The sequence below is a fragment of the Trachemys scripta genome, chromosome 12, assembly GCF_013100865.1.
Source record: "Trachemys scripta elegans isolate TJP31775 chromosome 12, CAS_Tse_1.0, whole genome shotgun sequence".
Lineage (NCBI taxonomy): Eukaryota > Metazoa > Chordata > Testudines > Emydidae > Trachemys > Trachemys scripta.
Window position 1 is genome coordinate 8,490,291 of NC_048309.1, and position 21,083 is coordinate 8,511,373.

General features: G+C 40.2%; 1 protein-coding gene across 1 annotated transcript in view; it reads right to left on the bottom strand.

The window, feature by feature from the left end:
• Positions 1 to 21,083, bottom strand: part of CDH4 (cadherin 4) — a 658,708-nt gene that overhangs the window by 57,974 nt on the left and 579,651 nt on the right. Inside the window, exon 8 of the mRNA XM_034787039.1 lies at positions 11,237 to 11,374. Within this exon, the coding sequence (XP_034642930.1) occupies positions 11,237 to 11,374 (138 nt within the window). The remainder of the gene's footprint in view (positions 1 to 11,236; positions 11,375 to 21,083) is intronic.

Consider the following 21,083-nt stretch of genomic DNA (forward strand, 5'->3'; position numbering starts at 1 on the left):
AATATTTAAAAAACGATGACAGTTGGAAGTGCAAGGGGTATTGAATTAAGATCTGAGTTGTTCACCCCATTTGAAAATCATTTTCTAACTCTGACAAAGCCTGCTAACGTTCAGAGGCATTTGTATTCAGGTCAATAGCTTACTCACCCTTTCATCGAAGGTCTAATGAACTATCAATGTTGTAGCATATATTGAGCAAGTTTCACACCTGTCTTTTGATCTGGTGAGCCTAACTTAATACATGCAGTTGAACATATGCACAAAACCTGTGCATCTCTTTGGTGTGCAAACAAAGGTTTTGCACTAGCAACTTGAGCATTTAAGGGCCCAACTATTTTGTGTTCTCAAAATGTGTCCAGTTTTGCAGTCCTCATTTGCACACAAAACACTGGGTGCACAAAATCAGAGACCAGCTGAAAATGTTGTCCAAAATTTACTGAAGAATCATATAATATGGCATTCAAGAAATTAAGATTTTAAGAATCCTAATTTGTGACCCAAATTTCCAGGCCATGCCAACACTTTGGGTCAAGGTTCTAAAAACAAGTGTCTAAGTTACACATACACAAAATATAAATGTGCATGTGAAAAATGGATAATTAAATGTACAGCTGAATGTAGCTACGTATTTTGCATGTCCAGATCCTCAGCTGGTGTAAACGGACTTCTCTCTAATGCTTTAGAGGAGCCATGCCAATTTACATCCAAAACATGTAAGCACATGCTTAACTTTAAGCATATGACTTGCATCTGAAGAAGTGAAGTTCTTACCCACGAAAGCTTATGCTCCCAATACTTCTGTTAGTTTCAAAGGTGCCACAGGACCCTCTGTTGCTTTTTAAGCATATAAGTAACTCCATCAGATTCCGCAAAGTACTTTAAAACATGCTTAAATTCCAATGAAGTTAATATGATTTAAGCACACACATAAAGTTAAGCATGTGAATAAACGCTTTGCTGAATTGGGGTCTAAATCCCTACTTTTGAAAATCCCCATGATTTAGAGTTCTGAGATCCAGCAGGAAATATTGGCTTTATTCCTCCAGTGAAATTTTCTCAAAAGCTATTTTTTGATAGAAAGAATGCACCACGGGCTGTGGTACTGGTGTCTCGTTGATACACATCAGTTGGATGGAGAACACTGGTGTTTTGCCTCAAGATTTACCACTCAATGTAGGTAGGGTGGAGATCATTTAATTTAATTGTGGACATTTTGTCGGCAACAACTGGTAATGTTACATCTCATTGCACTTTGGCACTGGCCTCTTTTTTACACTCTGGACATTTCATCCACATTATTACATAATGCACATTACAAGGGTATGGTTTTATGGTTTCTTATTCCAGGTCCCCTATATATATATTAAATGGAGAAGGAAAATTGTGATGAGACACTATTAAATGAGCTATCACAGTAGGAGATGTAACACAGCCAGATGTTGCAAATGAAATAGCTCATGACAAATGATCTATGACAAGATAATGTGAGAGCTGATGTGGTGATACTATACTACAGGGGTCGGCAACGTTCGGCACACGGCTCGCCAGGGTAAGCACCCTGGCGGGCCGGGCCAGTTTTATTTACCTGCTGACGTGGCAGGTTCGGCCGATCGCGGCCCCCACTGGCCGCGGTTCGCTGTCCCGGGCCAATGGGGGCGGTGAGAAGCCGCGGCCAGCACATCGCTCGCCCGCGCCGCTTTAGAATGTGTATGATCACTTCAATATACAGCTTTAGTGAGCAGGTTGATAATATTGAATATGTTGCATGAGCCAACAAAAACCATCATGCTAGAATATCAAACATCCCCAACAGATTATTGTGTGTTTCTAGAGGTACGTGCATGCAGTTCATTCCCATTCATGGGAATTAGATACAGGCACTGAGAGGACAGAAAAGCTCTTAGTGTTGTAAACTATGGCTGAACACATACTTATGATGTATCCATTCTACTGAGGTTATGTTGTAATTTTTGGATTTCGACTACTTATGTATTGTGAAGCAGGGAATGAATAGTGCCATGGGCTCTACCTCCTGTCTGGCATTGTAACTCTAATTGGCCAAAACTGTACTTTCTAGTGTAGAAAGAGATGGTTGCATTATTCTTGATTTTAAACCAAGAAATACATGGGTCCAATTTAAGAGTGATCAATCAAGCATTTTTTACTGCCTTTTTTTGGGGGGGGGAGAAGGGATGCAACAGGGAATTGAAATCTGTAATGAAATTTGTCATTTCCATATTTTAAATGCACTGGTCTTTGGCAATTTACAACTCCAAGGTCTGAAAAATTCATTATTAACAACTTCCATCAAGGGTGTTCCTGAAACCAAAATTACTTAATCAACTCAATTTAGCTTCTTGTGTAGACCTAATTCAGAAAAACTTTATCTTCCTGAATTGTTATTGCAATTAATTTCTTTCCCCTTTTCTTTTCTGCCGCAGACTACGTTACAGTAATTAGATATTTTATAAAAATGAGTTATATTCATTGAGGGTAGCTTCACTTTTACATTTGATTAATCATATTACCACTGAGGTCTGGGGTTTGTCTCCAAGGAAAGTTTAATGACCTCATTTTAATTCTTCTTTTAACCACAGAGCAGGTATAAATGAAAAGAAATAAAATTATCTCGCCCCCCGCCCAATCTCCAGATTACATTTGATGGTTTTGCTGTGTGACTGACCCATTTACAGGGAACAATCTATCTGATTCTAATTAGATACAGGGCAGAATCAGGCTAAATAGAGCCTTGAACTGTCTCTTAGTAACCCAAGCTCAGTAGAGTGGTGAGGAATCAGTGCTCCTGGAGCAAAATGGCAGCCAGTTTTTAATACCGTGGATATCTAATTTAGGAATAATTGGGCAATAAATATACTAAAAACAAATAATCAAGCCAAAAGGCACTGAATTTAGATTTCAATTAAAGGATTTTATTTGTAAGGAAAATATATCAGGGAGACCAGATGTTTGTGTGCGTGTATAATGGGATCTTTACACTTATATCACTTTAATTAGTTTGGAGGCACGCGTAGTTATGGCACCACCTTGTGCGTAGTTATGGCACCTTAGCACTGCCCCAGTCTGATACCCCCTCCTTCAGTTGTGCACCCTTTGGTCTCCCTCTTTTAACTTGGGGTGATTCCTCTTTGTGACACGACATTGGACAAACTGTTTATCTGCAGTCTCTGGCAGTCTGCTGATCCATTTCCAAGTCTGTGCCACTTTTCCAGTGGCCAATAGGGGAACCCAGGCCCCCGCGTTACTCCGGGTTCCTGCCCATGAACCCTATGCTCAGCAACCACAGTCTGAGGTGGGTGAGGCGTTGCCTGGACAAACTAAATGCTTTCCTAAGGGTGTCAGAGGAAGTGGACTCAAGTTCCAAAATTTGTATTGATTTGTGGAGTTTTGTTCATTCTATAAAAAGGTGGGAACATCAGTGCAGGTCAGATCAGTATATGCTTCAGATTTCCAAAGCTTTGGTGGTCAGACCTGGGGTTTTGGTTTGGGTCTGTTATAAATATAAAGGGAAGGGTAACAACCTTTATGTATGCAGTAACATAAATCCCTCCTGGTCAGAGGTACAGAATCACTTACCTGTAAGGGGTTAATCCGTTCAATTAACTAGTTGGCACCTGACCAGAAGGACCAATGGGGAAAGAAGATACTTTCAAATCTGGGGAAGGGGGGAAGGGAGGAAGGTTTTGTTTGTGTTCTTTTTGTTGGTTCCCTTTTGGGACAAAGAGAGAGACCAAGCAGGTAACCCAGCCCCTAAAAAGATCCTGAACTGATACATCTAAAAATTACAGAAATTGTAAGTAATAGCAAGGAAATGTGTTAGATTATCTTTTGTTTTAGCTTGTGAATTTTCCCTATGCTAAGAGGGAGGGTAATTCCTGTTTTTGTAACTTTGAAGTTGAGCCTAGAGGGGAATCCTCTGTGTTTTAAATCTTTTTATTTACCCTGTAAAGTTATCTTCCATCCTGATTTTGCAGGTGTGATTCTGACAGATATTGGTTGGTATATTATTCTCAAGCCCCCCCCCCCCCAGGAAAGGGGGTGAAGAGGCTTGGGGGGGATATTTTGTGGGAGATAGGGCTCCAAGTGGCCCCTCCCTGAATGTTTGTTTAAATCATTTGGTGATGGCAGCAATACCGTCCAAGGACAAGAAAAGGAATTTGTGCCTTGAGGAAGCTTTTAACCTAAGCTGGTGGAATATAAGTTAAGGGGTTCTTTCATGTGGGTCCCACATCTGTACCCCAGAGTTCAGAGTGGGGAGGGAACCCTGATAGGGTGCATCTCTAACTGTCCCCCAAAAAGCCAGTATGCCAATATGAAAGCTATTGTGCAGACCTGGATTTAAAGAACTTCTTAAAACCTCTTTTTAATCAACAATAAAGATATCCTATTGGCATTAGTCCAAAGTTGCCCAGGCAAGGCTGTATGTCAGATAAGAGGAGCGAAAAAGCACATTTTTGACCAGCAAGTCCACTCTCTCCTTTTGCTGCTGGACCAACACCCTGGCTCTAATTAATTATTTATGACAAAGGTTTTCTGGGGCACCTGGAATATAATTAAGGGCAGAAAGACCATTTCCCTTTAAAAGCACTAAATTCTTATTCAGAAGAACTAACCTGATTTGCAGTTTCTAGACTTCATTGTTTGTATATTTAATTGAAATGCGCAGGAGATTAAGAATATATTCCGGTAGCAGCCTAACCACCTGGGCATACTGCATTCACTTGAATACAGTCATTTACTTAGGTTATAAGATGACAGCTCTGTGACTGCATATACTTTACAGTGTACTTTGTCCCAACTTCATTTTCAGTGAAAAATGAGTCGAAGACTACACTCAGCTGGGATTTTCCATGAAAACGCAATTGATTTTTAATAATAAATCTCATTGGCAGAACCTTATAGAACTCCCTTGTTAGCTTTTATCTATAAACTAGTGCAATAATGTAGATTTCTTCATGATGACAGAAGGTCTTTTTCCTTGCCAGCATTGATCTGTGCTGTTCACCTCTATCTTCATTTTTGTCTCTGGTGATAACTGTTTCCATGTTGTGCTGGTGCCACTTTGGTGATATAAATTATTATCATTTATTATTATTTTAAAATCGACCCCCAAATTTAGTCCCACATTTTCTGAACAGTTGACATGCAATCATGGTGAATGCATATGCAAATGGTCACATAGAGGGATGCACCACAATGGCACATGCAGTCATAGTATAAGCACTGGCAAATAAGGCACGTTGTTCTGAATATCTAGGCCCTAAATCTTTTCCAAGTATGGACACAACTGTTTTCTACCATCCCAGTCTGGGGCAGACTACTCTTTAGGATGAGACGCACTGGTCAGTGTCCTGAACCATCACTTCAGAGTTAGGTAAATGTCGTTATCCCTATTTTACAAATGGGGAACTCAGGCACACATATTAACTGACTAGACCAAGGTCACACAGTGAGTCAGTAGCAGAATCAAAAACAAAAGGTAGGTCTGCGGATTCACCGTTCTCTGCCCTAACAGACCACATGGCTGCCTTTTTGATTCAGATCTCTCTTTTTGCCATCAGCCGTACTTGACATTTGATTGATCTGATTGCTTCAGCCAAGTGTGAAAAACAGGCTACTAACATAATATTACTTAGCAGCCTGATATGATTCCAATCCGAAGCCATTAATTAAATATCCATGTGAAAAATCTCCCAGTCAATTTGGCAGAACTGCCCGAGACTGTTTTTTTCCCAATGAGATGTTTCAATGCACTGGTAATGAATATGTATGCATTCCCTTCTACAGCTAGCCAACTCTTCTGCTCAACGCAGAGTGGGATTGGGCCATGCCCTGCTCTCTGTCCTGCCCGTTTTGCAGAAGATAGCAGTGTTCATCGTACTTACCTAAGGGCTTGTTGGTGTTATTCCAGAATAGCTCTTTCTGCTTTGAATTCACATCCTACCTTATTCCAGAATAATTTGCTTGTGTAGACAAGCCCTTATAACAGTCCTTGCGTTCCCCGAGTAGAAGGATTCCCACTGTGAACGGTGCCTAAACTGGGCATGCAAAGTGGGAGAAGTTCTTTGTGCCCATTCCCTTTTGACACCTGCGCAGGAGACAGGCCGATTTGGTGTGCGGGCAGCCCCCCCAATTTGTAATCAGGGCTACGATTAGAGAGCGAGCACTGAAAGGAAAATGGTTCCAGAGGCATCCCCTTCAAATATGCTCCTTTCTGCTTTGGATTCAGCACTGGAAGAGCGGATTCTTAAAGCAGTGCCAAAGGGCAAATTTTAAAGTAGCTTTAAATAAGACCTCCTAAGACTCAGGAGCTTAGAGAACTGGAATAGCCCAGTTTCTCTCTTTCTCTATGTTCCCTCCTAAAGAACATCTTGATTGTAAGGCAAGTTTTCCCAAGAATCCACAGCTCTGCCAATCATGAGCACTTCAGCACTTGCTAAATAATATTTCCCTTCCATGGGCTACTATAAAAACAAGTTCTGCACAGTAGGCAAATTTAAAATAACTTTTAATTAACATTTAAGTCACAGAAGTCTGATCATGCAAATTCATCTGCATCTCCACTTTGTGCCTGATTGTTCCTGATTGAATATGATAAAAATAGACTTCATGTGAGTGGAGTGTGGGCATGGAACTCCCTTTACTTCCCCTCCTCTCTGATTAAGCATTTACTTACTTAAAGTGGAAACCCTTGGATGGCTATTAACTGTGTCATGGGTAGAACGGCAGAAAGGCATCCTGTCCAGTAGGTAGTTATAGATTGCATTGTAATTAAATCCAGTTTTTCAGTCTTCGAAAATCCAACCATTTCAGTGATTTACATACACCTGGGACTAGCCAACATTGTGCTCCCAAATCCCAATTCAGAAACACAGCACTCATCAATTTATCATTCCCAGAATCAATGCTAATTTGTGTGACATGATTCAATGCACCTCCCGTATCTGAGAGGAGAGTCTGGCCAGAGGCATAGTTAAGGTTCTGTGGAAATGCGTTACAATTGTAACGTTTCTGATCATGAAGGATACTGGATAAGTGGGGATAATAAAGGTCTGGGATAATATAGGGAATTTTACATATAATTAAAATATCTCAGGGAATATGACTTTGTTATAGATAACAGGAAGTGTGGATAACTGAACTTATACTGTATATTGATTGCAATATCTCAGTTTACTGCAACTGTCTTCGTGTCAATTGTCCTGGTAAAACTCCCTACTGGACCTTTTCAGTCTTGTTCAGTTGATTTCAGTGAAGCTAAGACAATTTATTCCAGCTGAGGATCTGACCAATGGCTCCCAATAGACAGCTATCCATATATCACAAAAACCACTACTAGAATTGGGTCTAATTGCTACCTTTGGTGGCACTCCAAGCAGAAGGGACAAAGACTGACTGAGCAAGAAGATTAAAAAACCCTCTGACCCCTAGTGGAGAACCATCCAGGACTGGGGGATGCACATTGTTGAGGCAACATGGAGAATGTTCCAACAGCCAATGCTGTTCCCTTACATCTTTTGCAGACAGAAAACTTTAATCCGTAGGGCTAATTCTGTTAACCTTTCGCAAGCACTAAATTCACACGAAAAACATTTTAGAAAAAAGAATGGGTTGCAAATATCCATCCCTTGGTCAGAAGAGTTTTCAGCAGCTCATGGTACTGCACAACTCCAGTGCATTAAAAACGTAGTTACCCAGTAATGCCTTGGGTCAATTCTATCTAAGAAGATCAACAGTTGCACGAGGTGCCATATTGTTTCAGTGTAGATCTGGCGGTTCCAAACGCAGAAGCATCCAACATGATGCACACCCACTGCCAGCTGCTTTCTGCTGCCACAAAGTGAGATAAGATACAAGAGAAGCAGGTAGGGTAGGCTGTCCCCAACAATGACAAATATGCTATTTAAAGAGTTCATTCCTCCTGGAGATGGCAAATCCCTCTCCCATATGGCTTCAGAACCCTTTACAAGAGAAGACCCTCTCTCCTATGTCTTCCAGGTGATATATTAAGGGATATGATAAATACTTTGGTCTGGTATTTACTTAGAAACCAATCATTTCTGGGTTTTATCATACCATTTTCACTTTATAGTTTTAAACAGCTCTTGCCTGACTTTACTACTTCTCTTTCATTCCACATCTAGCACAAAGCTTTTATGACAGTGCAGCTGTGACTCTTTTTTGGTGCTCTTTAACCAAAACCCTTTTTGATCATAATATAATATAACCTTTTTTGGCCTTGGTGTGTAATTCTGACATGCATAAATCTGTCACTTGGGTCTAAAACTTCATCTGATATATACTTATAGTAAAATCAGTCTTACAAGCAGACAATTTGCCTGATTTTTGACCACCACCGTGGTTGGTTTTCTCCTCCTTTCCAGTTGTTAAATTTTACATAGTAACATTAATTCCTGCTGCTGAACACATGAGCTGTAACACCAGCATGTTGCAACGTCCTCCTGGGCTACATTTATAGCCAGAAACTATTAAGTCTAAAACCACGCAGTTTGAATGACAGGTAATTTAGGAACACTATAGGGTGTGCTTTTGTATGTTTCTGCGCTGAATATCATCCTTGATTTCCTCTCATCTGGCAACTTTCCAAGAGCAAACCACCATTTCAATTGTTCAGCCTATTTTGTTTTTGATTGTAGTTCAGTGCAGAAATATCTTTTAAAAGGCACGGTATGCGTTCTTACCCTTAAAGAAGCTGTGGATTTAGTGGAACCTTTTTTTTTTGTTTAAAGCACAAGGGAGGCATAAGAATACATTTCAGAGTTGGCCGGGGGAGCAAAGCAGTTCACTTCAGGTTTAATTAGAATTATCGGACTGATGATTTTACCTGTGGTAGCCAAAGGTAAAGATCAGATGGCATTTTTGTACCCACCAGTAATGGGATCTTTACAATACCCAGGAGGATACAGTATTAAAGATCACATTTACTAGAGAATCATGAGGTAATATCACTATAAAATATCCTCAGGTATGAATTATTCACAGTCCCACTTGGTACTGTATAAAGGGGCATTTTTGCCCTTGCAAAACTCTTTCTTCAGTGATTGAAATTAGAGAAATGATGGTACAAATCATTCCTGCTTAGGGGAAGAGTAGAATTTTCTGATCCATTTAACCTGATTCTACGGATAATTGTCTTAGTAGCTTTTATCCCTTCTGGATCTGATGCCTGCTGAGACTTTAAATACCCAGAATTTACCTGAATGCAATTTTCCATGAGCTCCCCTCTGTCAAATTCAGTTCTGGATAAATAAAGTCTTGGTAAGATTTTTAACATATGCTCCTTTATCTCACAAGTCTCACAATATAAATACACGGTTTCCTCCAGAAAACTGTAACAGAGCCATATGATCACTCATAACAGGGTTAATGTTCATGCCAAGGAGTTACCAGTCACTTTAAATTTCCTCTATTAACTTTACTTGGAGACAAGTACCAGTTTTTCTGAGATATCTTTAAGACATTCACATCTGTGCTTAAACAACTTGGCCACTAGATGTCAGCACTTTTTCACTCAAATTAAGGAGGAAGAAGTATTTACCTGGCAGCATAAGGTTCCCCCAAAGCATTAGCATGCTGGGGCATATATATTTTTGTGGTGGAAAGACTCATTGCTTGGGATATTGAAAACCAGACTGGATAAGACTCTACGAATTGTATAGGAGGAAGCAATCTTACGCCGGCAGGAGAATGGACTAGATAACCCAAGATCCATCTCTGCTTTCTATGGTTCTACTAGAACTGCATGTGTCATATGCGTAAATACATTCTTTAATATACTAAATGGAAAATATCCCATTAAATATATTACCACGACAAACATCATCACATACACCCTATGGTGAGACATACTCTGTATGCTCTGGGCTAACAATCTCAGATACTGAAAGCTGAGTTACTTCCATGGCAAGTGCTGGGTTTCATCAGGTGCCTGTGAAACGCTCTCTTCCCTAACATCAGTGGAAGATGAAGGAACTCAGCACCTTCTTTGAGACACTCAGCACCTTGCAGGTCTGGAATCATGAGCCAAATTGTGCTTTCAGTTATACCCGTAGAAGCCCAATGAGTTCAGCGGAGTTTCGTGGGTGTAACTGAGGCCAGAGTTTGGCTCTGTGCTAACAACTATTGATGTACCTTATAGAATAGTATCATTCAGTATCATACAGAAGTAGCATGAACCCCCTCCATATATCTACAAGAGCACTCAGTGACATGATACACAGTACAATTTTGGCTTTAAATGGTGCTGAAGAAAAGGCACTGTTCCATCTCTCTGGACTCTATAGTCCCATATCTTCAGTGATGTTCAAGTAGGAGGCTCAAGATGATTTTTTAGCACTTTGGTTGCATTTTGAGACATATTTTTCCTTTGCAACTGAAACTTTGCTTTTCTTAATAGCTGACCTTATTACTAATGTAAACAACTGAAAGCTAATAATTCATTATTTATCATTATTTCAGCATGACATCATTATGCACATTCAGAATACTGCACTTCTCTGAGTTCCTGATATATCATTAATTCCTGCATTTATTTTTGGTAAAGAGATCAATTAAATTCTTTTATTACCTTTTTATCTCCCACCCCCCGTTCCTTACATTACCTTGTCCACTGCAATCTCTTTATTTTTCCCAGTCAAAGAAGTTAGACCAATGGTCTTGGAGCAGAATCGGATAAACACATATTGCACTAGTATATGAAGGATTTTGAGCTAATTAAAAACAGATGCACTATGGTTTAATGCATTTACTGCCTGCACAACTAAGACATCTGTTACAGTTATCAGTGAAATACGTATGGATGACTAAGTGTTACCATTCAGACTATCTATTTCTTCTTTTGAAATTTAACCCAAGCTACAAAATATAGTTCAGGGTTTAGCTCATAAGTAATAAAGTCTGATGTGTCTACTACCACTTGCTGTGACACCACTGCAACCTCCTTAGTGAAAGTAGACACTATCCTTGCCACATTCTTTGTTTCTTCAGTATCTCAGTGAAACTAGTAGCCAAACAGCATTGCTAGTTCAGGAATCTCTCTCTCTCTTTTTTCCCTCTGAAAGTCTTTGTTACACAGTTATTTATCAAGTTTTTATTCTGTCTGCCAAACCAGCAAACAGAGATGAGCAATATCAAATGTCCATGAGTTACAAACACATTGTGTGTGCATGCATCATTGTGCTGATGTATTGATACTCACAGTACTGGCAGTGAATTCTGGTGGGTTGTCATTCACATCTGTCACCGTAATGATTGCAGTTGCTGTGTTTGAGAGACCATAGTTAAGATTTCCTTCCATATCTGTAGCCTGAACGATGACTGTGTACTGCTGAACTTTCTGGAAGAGAAAAAAGAGACAAAAAATACCATTTAATATGTCTTGAGTTATTCCACCCCACACATTTGTAACTTAAAGGAATACCAAGAGTTATTTGGACTCAAAATGTCAGTCACAGGGTTGGGCAAAATTTACCTTCAAAACTTTTTATTTTTATGAAAAATGTGGTAATTGACTAAGCAAAAATGTTTTGCAAGTGTCTGCTTTTTTAATATTTTCACTTTGTCAGAAAGTGCCTTTTTGGGGCTGAAAACAGTTTTCAGTTTTTTAGCAGTTTTTGGTTACTGAAAACTGACATTTTTTCAGTTTTGGACAGAAAGGTGAAGTTTTTCCACTGAAAGTTTTGCTGAAAAAAAAACATTTAATGTTTGTTGAAATTTTCCACAGGGAACTTCTTCCCCCTCAATTTTCCAACTAGCTCTGATAAATTGGTTTTATAAAACCTAGGATTAGAAGAAATATTTTCATTACACACTTGAACAGAGGTAAAACTCAATCACAGTTGGTTTTTGGGAGTCAATCATTCTTCTGCAGAGTTTGAAATCTAAATGTTGCCACCACATGCTATTTCATGAGAAGCAGAAAGTGAAATAACTATAAATAAAAGTGCAAACAACTAGTCTGTTTTCATTGTCCAACACAAATGAAAAATAAAAAGGAGACACATAGCATAAACATGGAAGAGTAAATAATATTTTTATAATCACTTCACTTTTGATAACCTGGAAGGGGGAAACTGACCTCTCTCATGGAAAACCATGGGATGAGCTGAAAGAGAAGGGAGAACTTTCCCTCATGGAATTGTCCTCAGTCCCGTTGGAGAATAGGATTTGCCATGTAGAAACAGCAAAAGATTTCAGCCTTAGAGATCCCATGAAATCTGCACAAATCTTGGGGATTCAGTGGAGACCTTCTGAGCTGGTTCTAGGGTTCTTTGCTGGCCCTTTGGTTCATGGACAATGCAGTTTTCTCTGCTTGTCACTGCTCCTGGGACTTCCCCTTTAGATTGGGTTTTCACAGAATGGAGGAGAGGGGAAGAGTTGTACAGACTCAGGCTGCATTAACTTTTTAGTGCAGTCTCCATGCAGTTAGAAAAGAGATGATGCTTGTCCCCCAGCTTTGGCCCAGACCTCCATCTGCCCACCCATTCTGTCCTCTGAGCCACATGCAAAGGGGAAGATACAGTCACAGAGGGTCACCTCTATGTGCAGATCATGGGTGAATGATTTTCCTCCTATAGTCAAACCTTGGCATTCTTACTAAGTTCTCACTTATTCCCTATTCAGGCCAAACTAAGTAAGGATTTCAGAATTGGACCCCTACTGAAGTGACAGTGACAAGGGGAAAGAATTTAAGATGTGTTATTCTTAATCCAGCGTTTTCCCTACAATAAAACTAAAGCATTTCACAATGTATGTGAGTCGCAGAGAGCTTTCCACACAGAACTGTTCTCTGTATACCTGTTTTCTCCAGTTCACTCTCTGTAAGTGACCCATTATCATTGAAATGCAGCATAAGGAAGTTTAACTTGGTTTTCATTTCAAAAGACTGGAGCATGGGAACGCAGAGTGTATTTTAAAATGTATAGTGACATTTGTATAAAGCAGCCTAGAAAAAGGAGCTTTTTTATTTACTCTTTTGATGGTAGAATTAATGTCAGCCTAAGATGCCCATTTCTTCTTAATCAAGAGAAGGGCAGTATTAAAGCAGTAGGCAAAAAAAGATATAGGACACAAACATTTTGCCAGACAAATGACAAATTTGTGCTTAGCCAACTCAGCAAGGTCAGTGGGGAAAGCATGCTACATATGAAAAAGCAATTCAAGAAAAAGCTAACATTCACGGTAAGGGGGATTTTAACAAGCACAGGAAGTGTAATGTATCACTTATTGGTTATTGTGTTTTACCTGTGCTATTTTTCATTAGCAATGTGCTTTCAGTCCCATCCTTACTGGGAATCATTTAGAACTGAATTTCCACCACGCGCTGATCTGTTTCCTTTCTTAATACTCACAACAGTCATGGGTGATCAGGGAGGAGTAAATTAACATTAATAAATAAAAGTGAACCAATTCAATGTTTGCCGCAAACTCCAGTTAAACCAAACCTAAACTTTTTGGCTGTACCAAACAGTTTGGTTAATTTAAAGAACCACCCTTAAAGAACCAACTGTGAATATCAGATGTTTGTCACTTAACAAACTACTGGAAATAACTCATATTCTATGGTGATGAGGTTGGTATAAGAACCTATATTGACTAGCACAAAAATTGGCCCTCACCTTATATGTGGACAAAACACCACAGGAATCATCTAAACTTCTGAATACTCAGTTGAACCAAGACAAAACTCCTAATCTTTAGAGTTGCATCCAGTGATATGTCTCCTTTTGGGACTGCAAGATGTATTGTTATTGATCAATATAGTACTAACAGTATCCAAACTAGGCTAGAGACAGGTATGAAAACCAGTTCCCTTGCATGAAGTGTGTGCAGTTTAAATGACGTGAAAAAAATGAGGAAGTGAGCCAATCAAAATCAGTCTGACTGAAAAGCGAAGCTAAGCATTAAGCCACAATCTCTAAGCGCATCATGCTGCCATTCTTTGGCTCACACGTCTGTTCTATGGTGGGAAAGATTCTGGAATCTATAGGTCATTTGGGGAAGGTGCATTTTGAGGAGGGATGACAAGAAGGAAAAGATGGAGGCACGTTGGATTGTGCTCAGTGAGCTCAAGGCATATGAAGCTACATGGAAGAAAACTAAGACACAAGGCAACTAATTGAGTGACTTGGGGAAGTAAAGGGGAGACTGAGGTGAGTGAAAGATAGAGGCAGAGTGTTACACAAGAACTAATATGTGCAGGGCTTAGATGGTCAGGACAAGGAAGGTGAAGGAAGCCAATGAAGAAAAATGAATGGGGAGACGAACATTGCTAGAGCAGCTGGCATGTTAAAGTGCATGTAGGTATGATGTTTTTGTGGTGAAAATGAGCTGAAACCCTGTTTTGTTTCCATCCGCTGATGTTACAAGTAGTTATTTCAACGTAAGAAAACTGAAAGTTTCTAGTGAGGATGAGGTCGATTTGGTTTCCTTCTCATTGTTCAGATATTGTTGCAATAATGGAACTTCCCTGTTTCTTCCCGTATCTTCCTTGCTGGTATAAAATGGAGGCCAGAATTTCAGTCTTAGCCTCACTCTGGGGGCTTTCAATGACAGGTGTTAACTCGCTGACTGGTGTAACAATACCTGACATCACATACCAGTTTTCACTGGCCCACTGTAATTGAAACCCATGTTGGAGGCAGTAGTGGGGCCATGTTAATTTATACTGCCTGGGACGAGGCCTCCTGTTTTGTATAAAAACATACCAGGGAGGAATTGGTCAAGTCACAGGACTGCGTGCCAGGAAACTGTGGTTAAGCCTAAGGTTTCCCATCTATAGGGATAATAGTGCCTTCCTCCCAGGTGTAGTCAATTAATGTTTGTAAAACGCTTTGAAATCCTAAGGTGCTGTAGAATAGAAGCACAGTGTCATTATTAATGAATGTGCTCTCTCTTTATTTATTATTTAGTTCTCTCTCTCCCTCCCTCTCTCTCTCGAATTTACATGATCGATATTAGTGTTTGTATACAGCCCAATGATCATGTGTTGACTCAGTGGCATAGCTAGGAGTGGAAATTTGGGTGAGCTCCAACGTTTGGGTGGATGGGCAACGACAGACTGTGTTAGTTCAGGTTTCAGCGGTAGCCGTGTTAGTCTGTATCAGCAAAAAAACGAGGAGTCCTTGTGGCACCTTAGGGACTAACAAATTTATTTGGGCATAAGCTTTCGTGGGCTAAAACCCACTTCATCATCTAGTCTCTAAGGTGCCGCAAGGACTCCTCGTTTTTTTTGTGTTAGTTCAGCTTCTCCCCTGATGCCACGCTCTCTTCCTAGCCCTGGTGCCTCCAGACACAGGGCTTCACCTGCTGAGCTGAGGGAATGGGGGGGCTCAGAAAATGGCAGGGCAGAGCTGCTGGAGTGTAGCTTTCTGAAGGGTGGGCGCATAGCTCCGTCCTGGATTTCAGGTGCCCAAGTGACGCTCCGGGCTGCCATGGCAGCACTATACCCCTGCTCAGATTTGGGTGGGCCTGGATGTTAAGTGAGTGGGCGGTAGGCCACCCAGGCCCACCCGTGGCTACGCCCCTGGGCTGAATTATCTTTTTAATGAGGTTCAAGCAATGGAGGGAGTGGGAGGAGGAGGAGGATTGTGGGGAGGGAGATTTAAAAGTAATCAGATTTCACAAAAATTAGAAAAATCAGATGGAAGTCCATATTAAAGACCACAGTTCAACAATGTCTGCATTTAAAATGGTGACACCACTTCCAATGTTCATCACTGCAGCGAGATGTGAAGCAATTTAAAGCATTTCTTATTTGATGGCATAGCTGTTGCACACTATTATAAAGGCTTCAGTGCCTCAGTAACATAGCAGAAGAAAAATGTTCCTTACTTTCCATGAAAGAACAGGGAGATAAAACATTCCTCATCTGTGGGTTCTCTCTCTCTTTCTTTTTTTTAAGTTGCAGCTTTCTATTTTACCTTGTTTGCAACCCGACCCTTTCAATAGCTGTTGGGCTTAGAGGCTACCACTTACAGGTTTATCCATTGGAACAACCTGGGACTGTCAGAGCCACTCACTGCTCTTGTCTTTCTGTCTTGCCTCCAGGTAGGGCACTACAAAGGCAGTTTGGTTTCTGTGTCAAAAGCAATTCAGAAACTCATGACACTGTTAATGCAAACTTTACTCTGAACTCCAAGAATGAACCAGACCTTGGATAAGGTCACACTAGGCTCCATGCTAGGCTGAAAATCTAAATGGTATTAATTCATATTAGGGCTAAACCTGCAAAACTCCTATTACCTTTAATTCTTGGTTTATTTCCTTGTTTGTTTGTTTGTTTATTTATTTAAGTTGCTTAAATAAATAAAAATTTGCTTTGAAGAACATTTCTTGAGAAAAATCATCTGACAGAATACCAGATAAGGGACCAGAAAGTCTCATTTTAAAAAGTTTTATTACTTCATTATCTTGCTTTTCTTTTTGTAATAGCTCAGAACCTGCCATTCATTTGCGATACCTAAAGACCCTCTCTTGATAACACCAGACTGATAGCACAGTTTATTTATTTAATAAGGTGCCTCTTGTGAAACATCTACCGATAGTATAAAACACACAAACAAAACCCAAACACAGAATATTAAAGGAAGGAAAAATAAAAACAGGGAACAAGGCAACTAAATACAATACAAAGCTGGACAATGAAAAAAATGCAGCACAAGCACAACAAATTCAACAGTCAAATGACCCCACCCATGGAGAGATTATTCTCAAGCTAGGAAGAGGAAGAGAGAAAACAAAAGTGCAATGGATACAAAAACAAGGGTAGGGGATCCAAACCCAGTCAAAAACACTACAGAGCAGCTAAAGTCAGTGAGGCTTGAAGCATGTCCTAACGACAGATAGTGAGGGACCCAGGGAATAAAAAAAGGCCTGTCTTGGATGTAGCTGTCAGTCAGGGACATAGGGTGAGAAGCAAACTGCTGGTATAAAGCTTTGCTGAAAATCAATAAAGGAGACACTGATTTCCACCAGCTGAGGATCTAGCCCACTGGGTCTAGGGTAGATAAGGGAACATGTGTTGTCTGAACTACTAAAGAAAGTTTCTAACAAATGGAAAATGCTACAGCACTATGGTTGGAACCTCAAATTGTATTAAACCTACAGACAGACAAAATATAGGAGTATGTGGTTTGTAAAACCTGAGGCATTAGGTTTGGATCCATTTCCACTGGCTTCAATGGGACTACTAACATGCTTAAAGTTAAGCATATGCCTAAGTGATTTGCCTATATCTGAATTTCTCTGCTGTGCAGAGGGCCAGCACAAGGCCTATTATATCATTGAAGTCCCATTGTAAACCCTATTTTGAGGGTTTGGGAGGATTTAAGTGGTGCATAGCTTGGTCGTTTGCCAAGGAGTGAGACCATTTGCGTCAGTAATAGGATAAACTATCACTTCCCATCAACTTCATTCTGAAAATGTGAAATGTTGCATACTGCTTATTATACCGATTCTGGATGCTTTCTTAGGCTTAATATGACTCACTTTATATTCTGTTGGTGAAAGGTACAAGCTTTCAAGCTACACAGAGCTCTTCTTCAAGTCTGGGGAAGGAAATCCATGGTCCAGGGTTTTGGTGTCTAGCAGAGTTATGAATTTAGGTACACAGGCTCACATTTTGAGGGTGTTGAGCAGGTTTCCTCTAAGCATGAGTATTGAAAGATCAGATATGGAGTGATCACTTTGTGAAAAGCTTTCATCCATGGGCGACAGAGTGTTTTTGTCAATTATCATTTTTCTATGCAAGCTCATTTGAAAGAGTATTGATTGCCTGGTTTAATCCACACAATTGTTATTGGGGCATTTGGTGCACTGGATGACGTACTCCACATGTTGTGAGAGGCGTGTGTAGGAACCCATGAATCTTGAAAGGTATGTTGTGGGGGGTTATTGATCATCATAGCAGTGGAGATATGTCTGCAGGTTTTGCATCTGATGCTCTAGCAGGGTCTAGCTTTGAGTTGGTGTGTCCTGGTCTATGAGGAACTGGCTTCTGATGATGAGCTTGGCAAGGCTGAGGTGTTGTGTGAAGGATAGAATAGGGGGTCTGGGAAAGATTTCTTTCAGTATGTGGTCCCCATCTGTTTGATTATACCCCATAGGGGTTCCAGTGACACAACAGGGACACTGGCTTTATGGATCATTACAATAATTTGTAACACAACATACTGCCTGGTACCTTTAACTGCCTACTTCAAACCCACAGTAACAATCTAGCCCTCAATTTCCCACTTCACTTCAAGTGGCCACCTACAACCTGCACTACTCCTTAAGCTTAACAATCTGTCCCAACTTGTGTTTAGCTCAGACCACTCTGATTACCTTCCCCAGACCTGAAGAAGAGCTCTGTGGAGCTCAAAAGCGTGTATCTTCCACCAAAAGAAGTTGGTCCAGTAAAAGATATTACCTCATCTACCTTGTCTCTCTCATATCTTGGAACCAACATGGGTACAACAACACTGCAAACAAACTTCGTATTTCCATCCCGGTAAAAATATCACAGATCTTATGTATTATTTTAATAAGTGATTCAAAATATTAAAAACATAACAAAACAGAGTCTTTTTGGATCATGGTGAAGTTACTTGTAAAGTATGGGGATAGCAGAAAATCAGATCTCCTGGCATGCTCTATGTACAAACAATTTTGAAAAAAAAAAACAGAACAATTTTCTGTCCAAAAATCACTACATGTTTTTGCAACAAGGAATTAAGTGGAGAGGTTTTCTATTTTATGACCCCTTTTCTTAACACAAATCAATATCACTGAGCTGGCAAGTTACATGGCCAAAAACAAAGGAATCTTTGACCTGAACAAAATTACAGTTATTCCATGTGGCTATCTCCATCAAGACCCAGACTGGCATGACAGATACCTTTTCCAAGAACCTGGCAGCACAAGTTATTGTTGTGAGAGTTTATAAACAAGAATAGAATATATTTACAAAGAGGCTCTAAAGGAATTGGGCATTTTTGAGGCAAAAAGCAACAATAAATAAAACCTATATGTGATTTATGGTCCAAATTTTCAAAAGTGCGTGCACAGTTGTTTTATGCACACAAATGTGTTCCCAATATACACCTGTAATGCATGCAAATTGGGAACTGTATGTCAAAGTCCAGAAATACAGTAATTATGTGATTAAATTAGTCCACATTAGTGGACAGAGTTTGCAAAATTCAGACCTACATTTTCAAAGCACAGTTAAAATATTTTCCAATTACACCTCTACCTCGATATAACGCTGTCCTCGGGATCCAAAAATTCTTACCGTGTTATAGGTGAAACCGCGTTATATTGAACTTGCTTTGAGCCATCGAAGTGCGCAGCCCCACCCCCCGGAAGCACTGCTTTACCGCGTTATATCCGAATTCGTGTTATGTCGGGTCGCGTTATATCGAGGTAGCGGTGTAATTACCACTTTCCTAGGAGTGGGTGTCTGGCTAAATTTACCACCTTGTTTGTTAAAGCAATATAAGGTTACAGGGGTATTGCTTCTGAGTGGGGAATTATTGGAGAAAGAAAGAGAAAATCTATAGGTGTTGAAATTTCCTATTTCTTCTCACATCTATCCTTACATCTTCTCTTCTGATATTTATGTGTTTTTTATCTGCTTCATACTACTGCAGTAATGCTGAATGCCAATGAACGTAAACCTAGTGTAATTCTCTTTGGTTAATTTATTTTTGGGCCAATAATAACTTGGTATTTGCTTTCCAGTATAAGGTATCTTGCGTTATCCAATGGCCTTGTGAATGTAATAAATATTGTAGCCCAATCAGGAAAGTCAGGTTTTTAAAAAATTGTCTGTCTGTACTGAAAATAGTTTCTGCAGAGAGATCTAATTATCAATCACTTAAATAAAGCTCAGGAGGACAGATTTTTAAAAGAGTTTAGCACACAACAGCTCCCTCTTAGACACACCTCAATATAGGGCCAGGTTTCCAAATTGCTTAACTCCCATTCAGGAAGCTAAACAAAGCAGACAGATTTCAAAAAATGTTCAGAGCATCCAGCACTCTCACTGTTCTGTCAATGAATGGGTGTGTTTTAAAATCTGATCCCTTCATTTAGGTGCCTAAATGGGGACTGAGTTCCTTTTGAAATCTGCCCCAGGTTGTGGGTGCTAAGCCCTTTTGAAAATCTGCCCTTTTTCTTTTTCACTATAGTGACAGGTCATGTCTTTGGGTGGGTTGTTGGCAGGGGGGATCAAACCTGGGACCGCTTCCTCTTAAAGCATGAGTCTCTAGTGCCTGAGCTAAAAGATACAGCCAGGTTCGTCAAGGATCATCAACCTCTGCACGTGGCCCAGCCCCTCCAGAGGTGTGTTTCATTTACCATGTGCTGGGTAATAACGTGAGAGACTCCATGTTTCTAAAACTAAATTGGGTCTTTATTAAGAGAACTATTTACAGAGATGCTGCCACTGCAGCTAGCCTTAAAGCCATGTGCAAACAGACTGACTTCCTGGTGCCTCCTTCAAACTCTTCCCTCCTGCAACCTGTGCTCCTCCCTCCGAGTTCCATGCTACAAGAGGGTTCCAGAGTGTCACACTAGGTCCAGTGGCTTACGGTAATAATGTTATTTTTTTATTCCCTAAAATTTCTACTCCCACAGGATAAAATGCACCCCATGAAGGGGGCCAGTATAATACCTATGGACCATCTAAATCCAACTTCCACGAACACTCTCATGTATTCTCTCTCCTCCCATTTGCCACTTTTGTAAGTGAAGACCAAATCAGACTGATTTACATTGCTTTGTTACTCAATGCAATTCAATTACAATATTGTTCAAACAGATAATATTTCACCTACAGGAAGTACATGCGAAAAGCTGGCATAAACAGATCAGCTTTAAATGGGAAACTTTCCCTGCTATCCATGCACAGGCTGAAATTCACTCCTGTGCATAGGACCAGCCCAGAGCCTAATCACCACTGAACGCCCACCTAAACTTTACTTTGAGGACTTAAATGGGACTAAGGGGGGCAAATGCCTCCCTGTGCTATCCCGCTGCACAGTGGTGAATTTCCACATTCA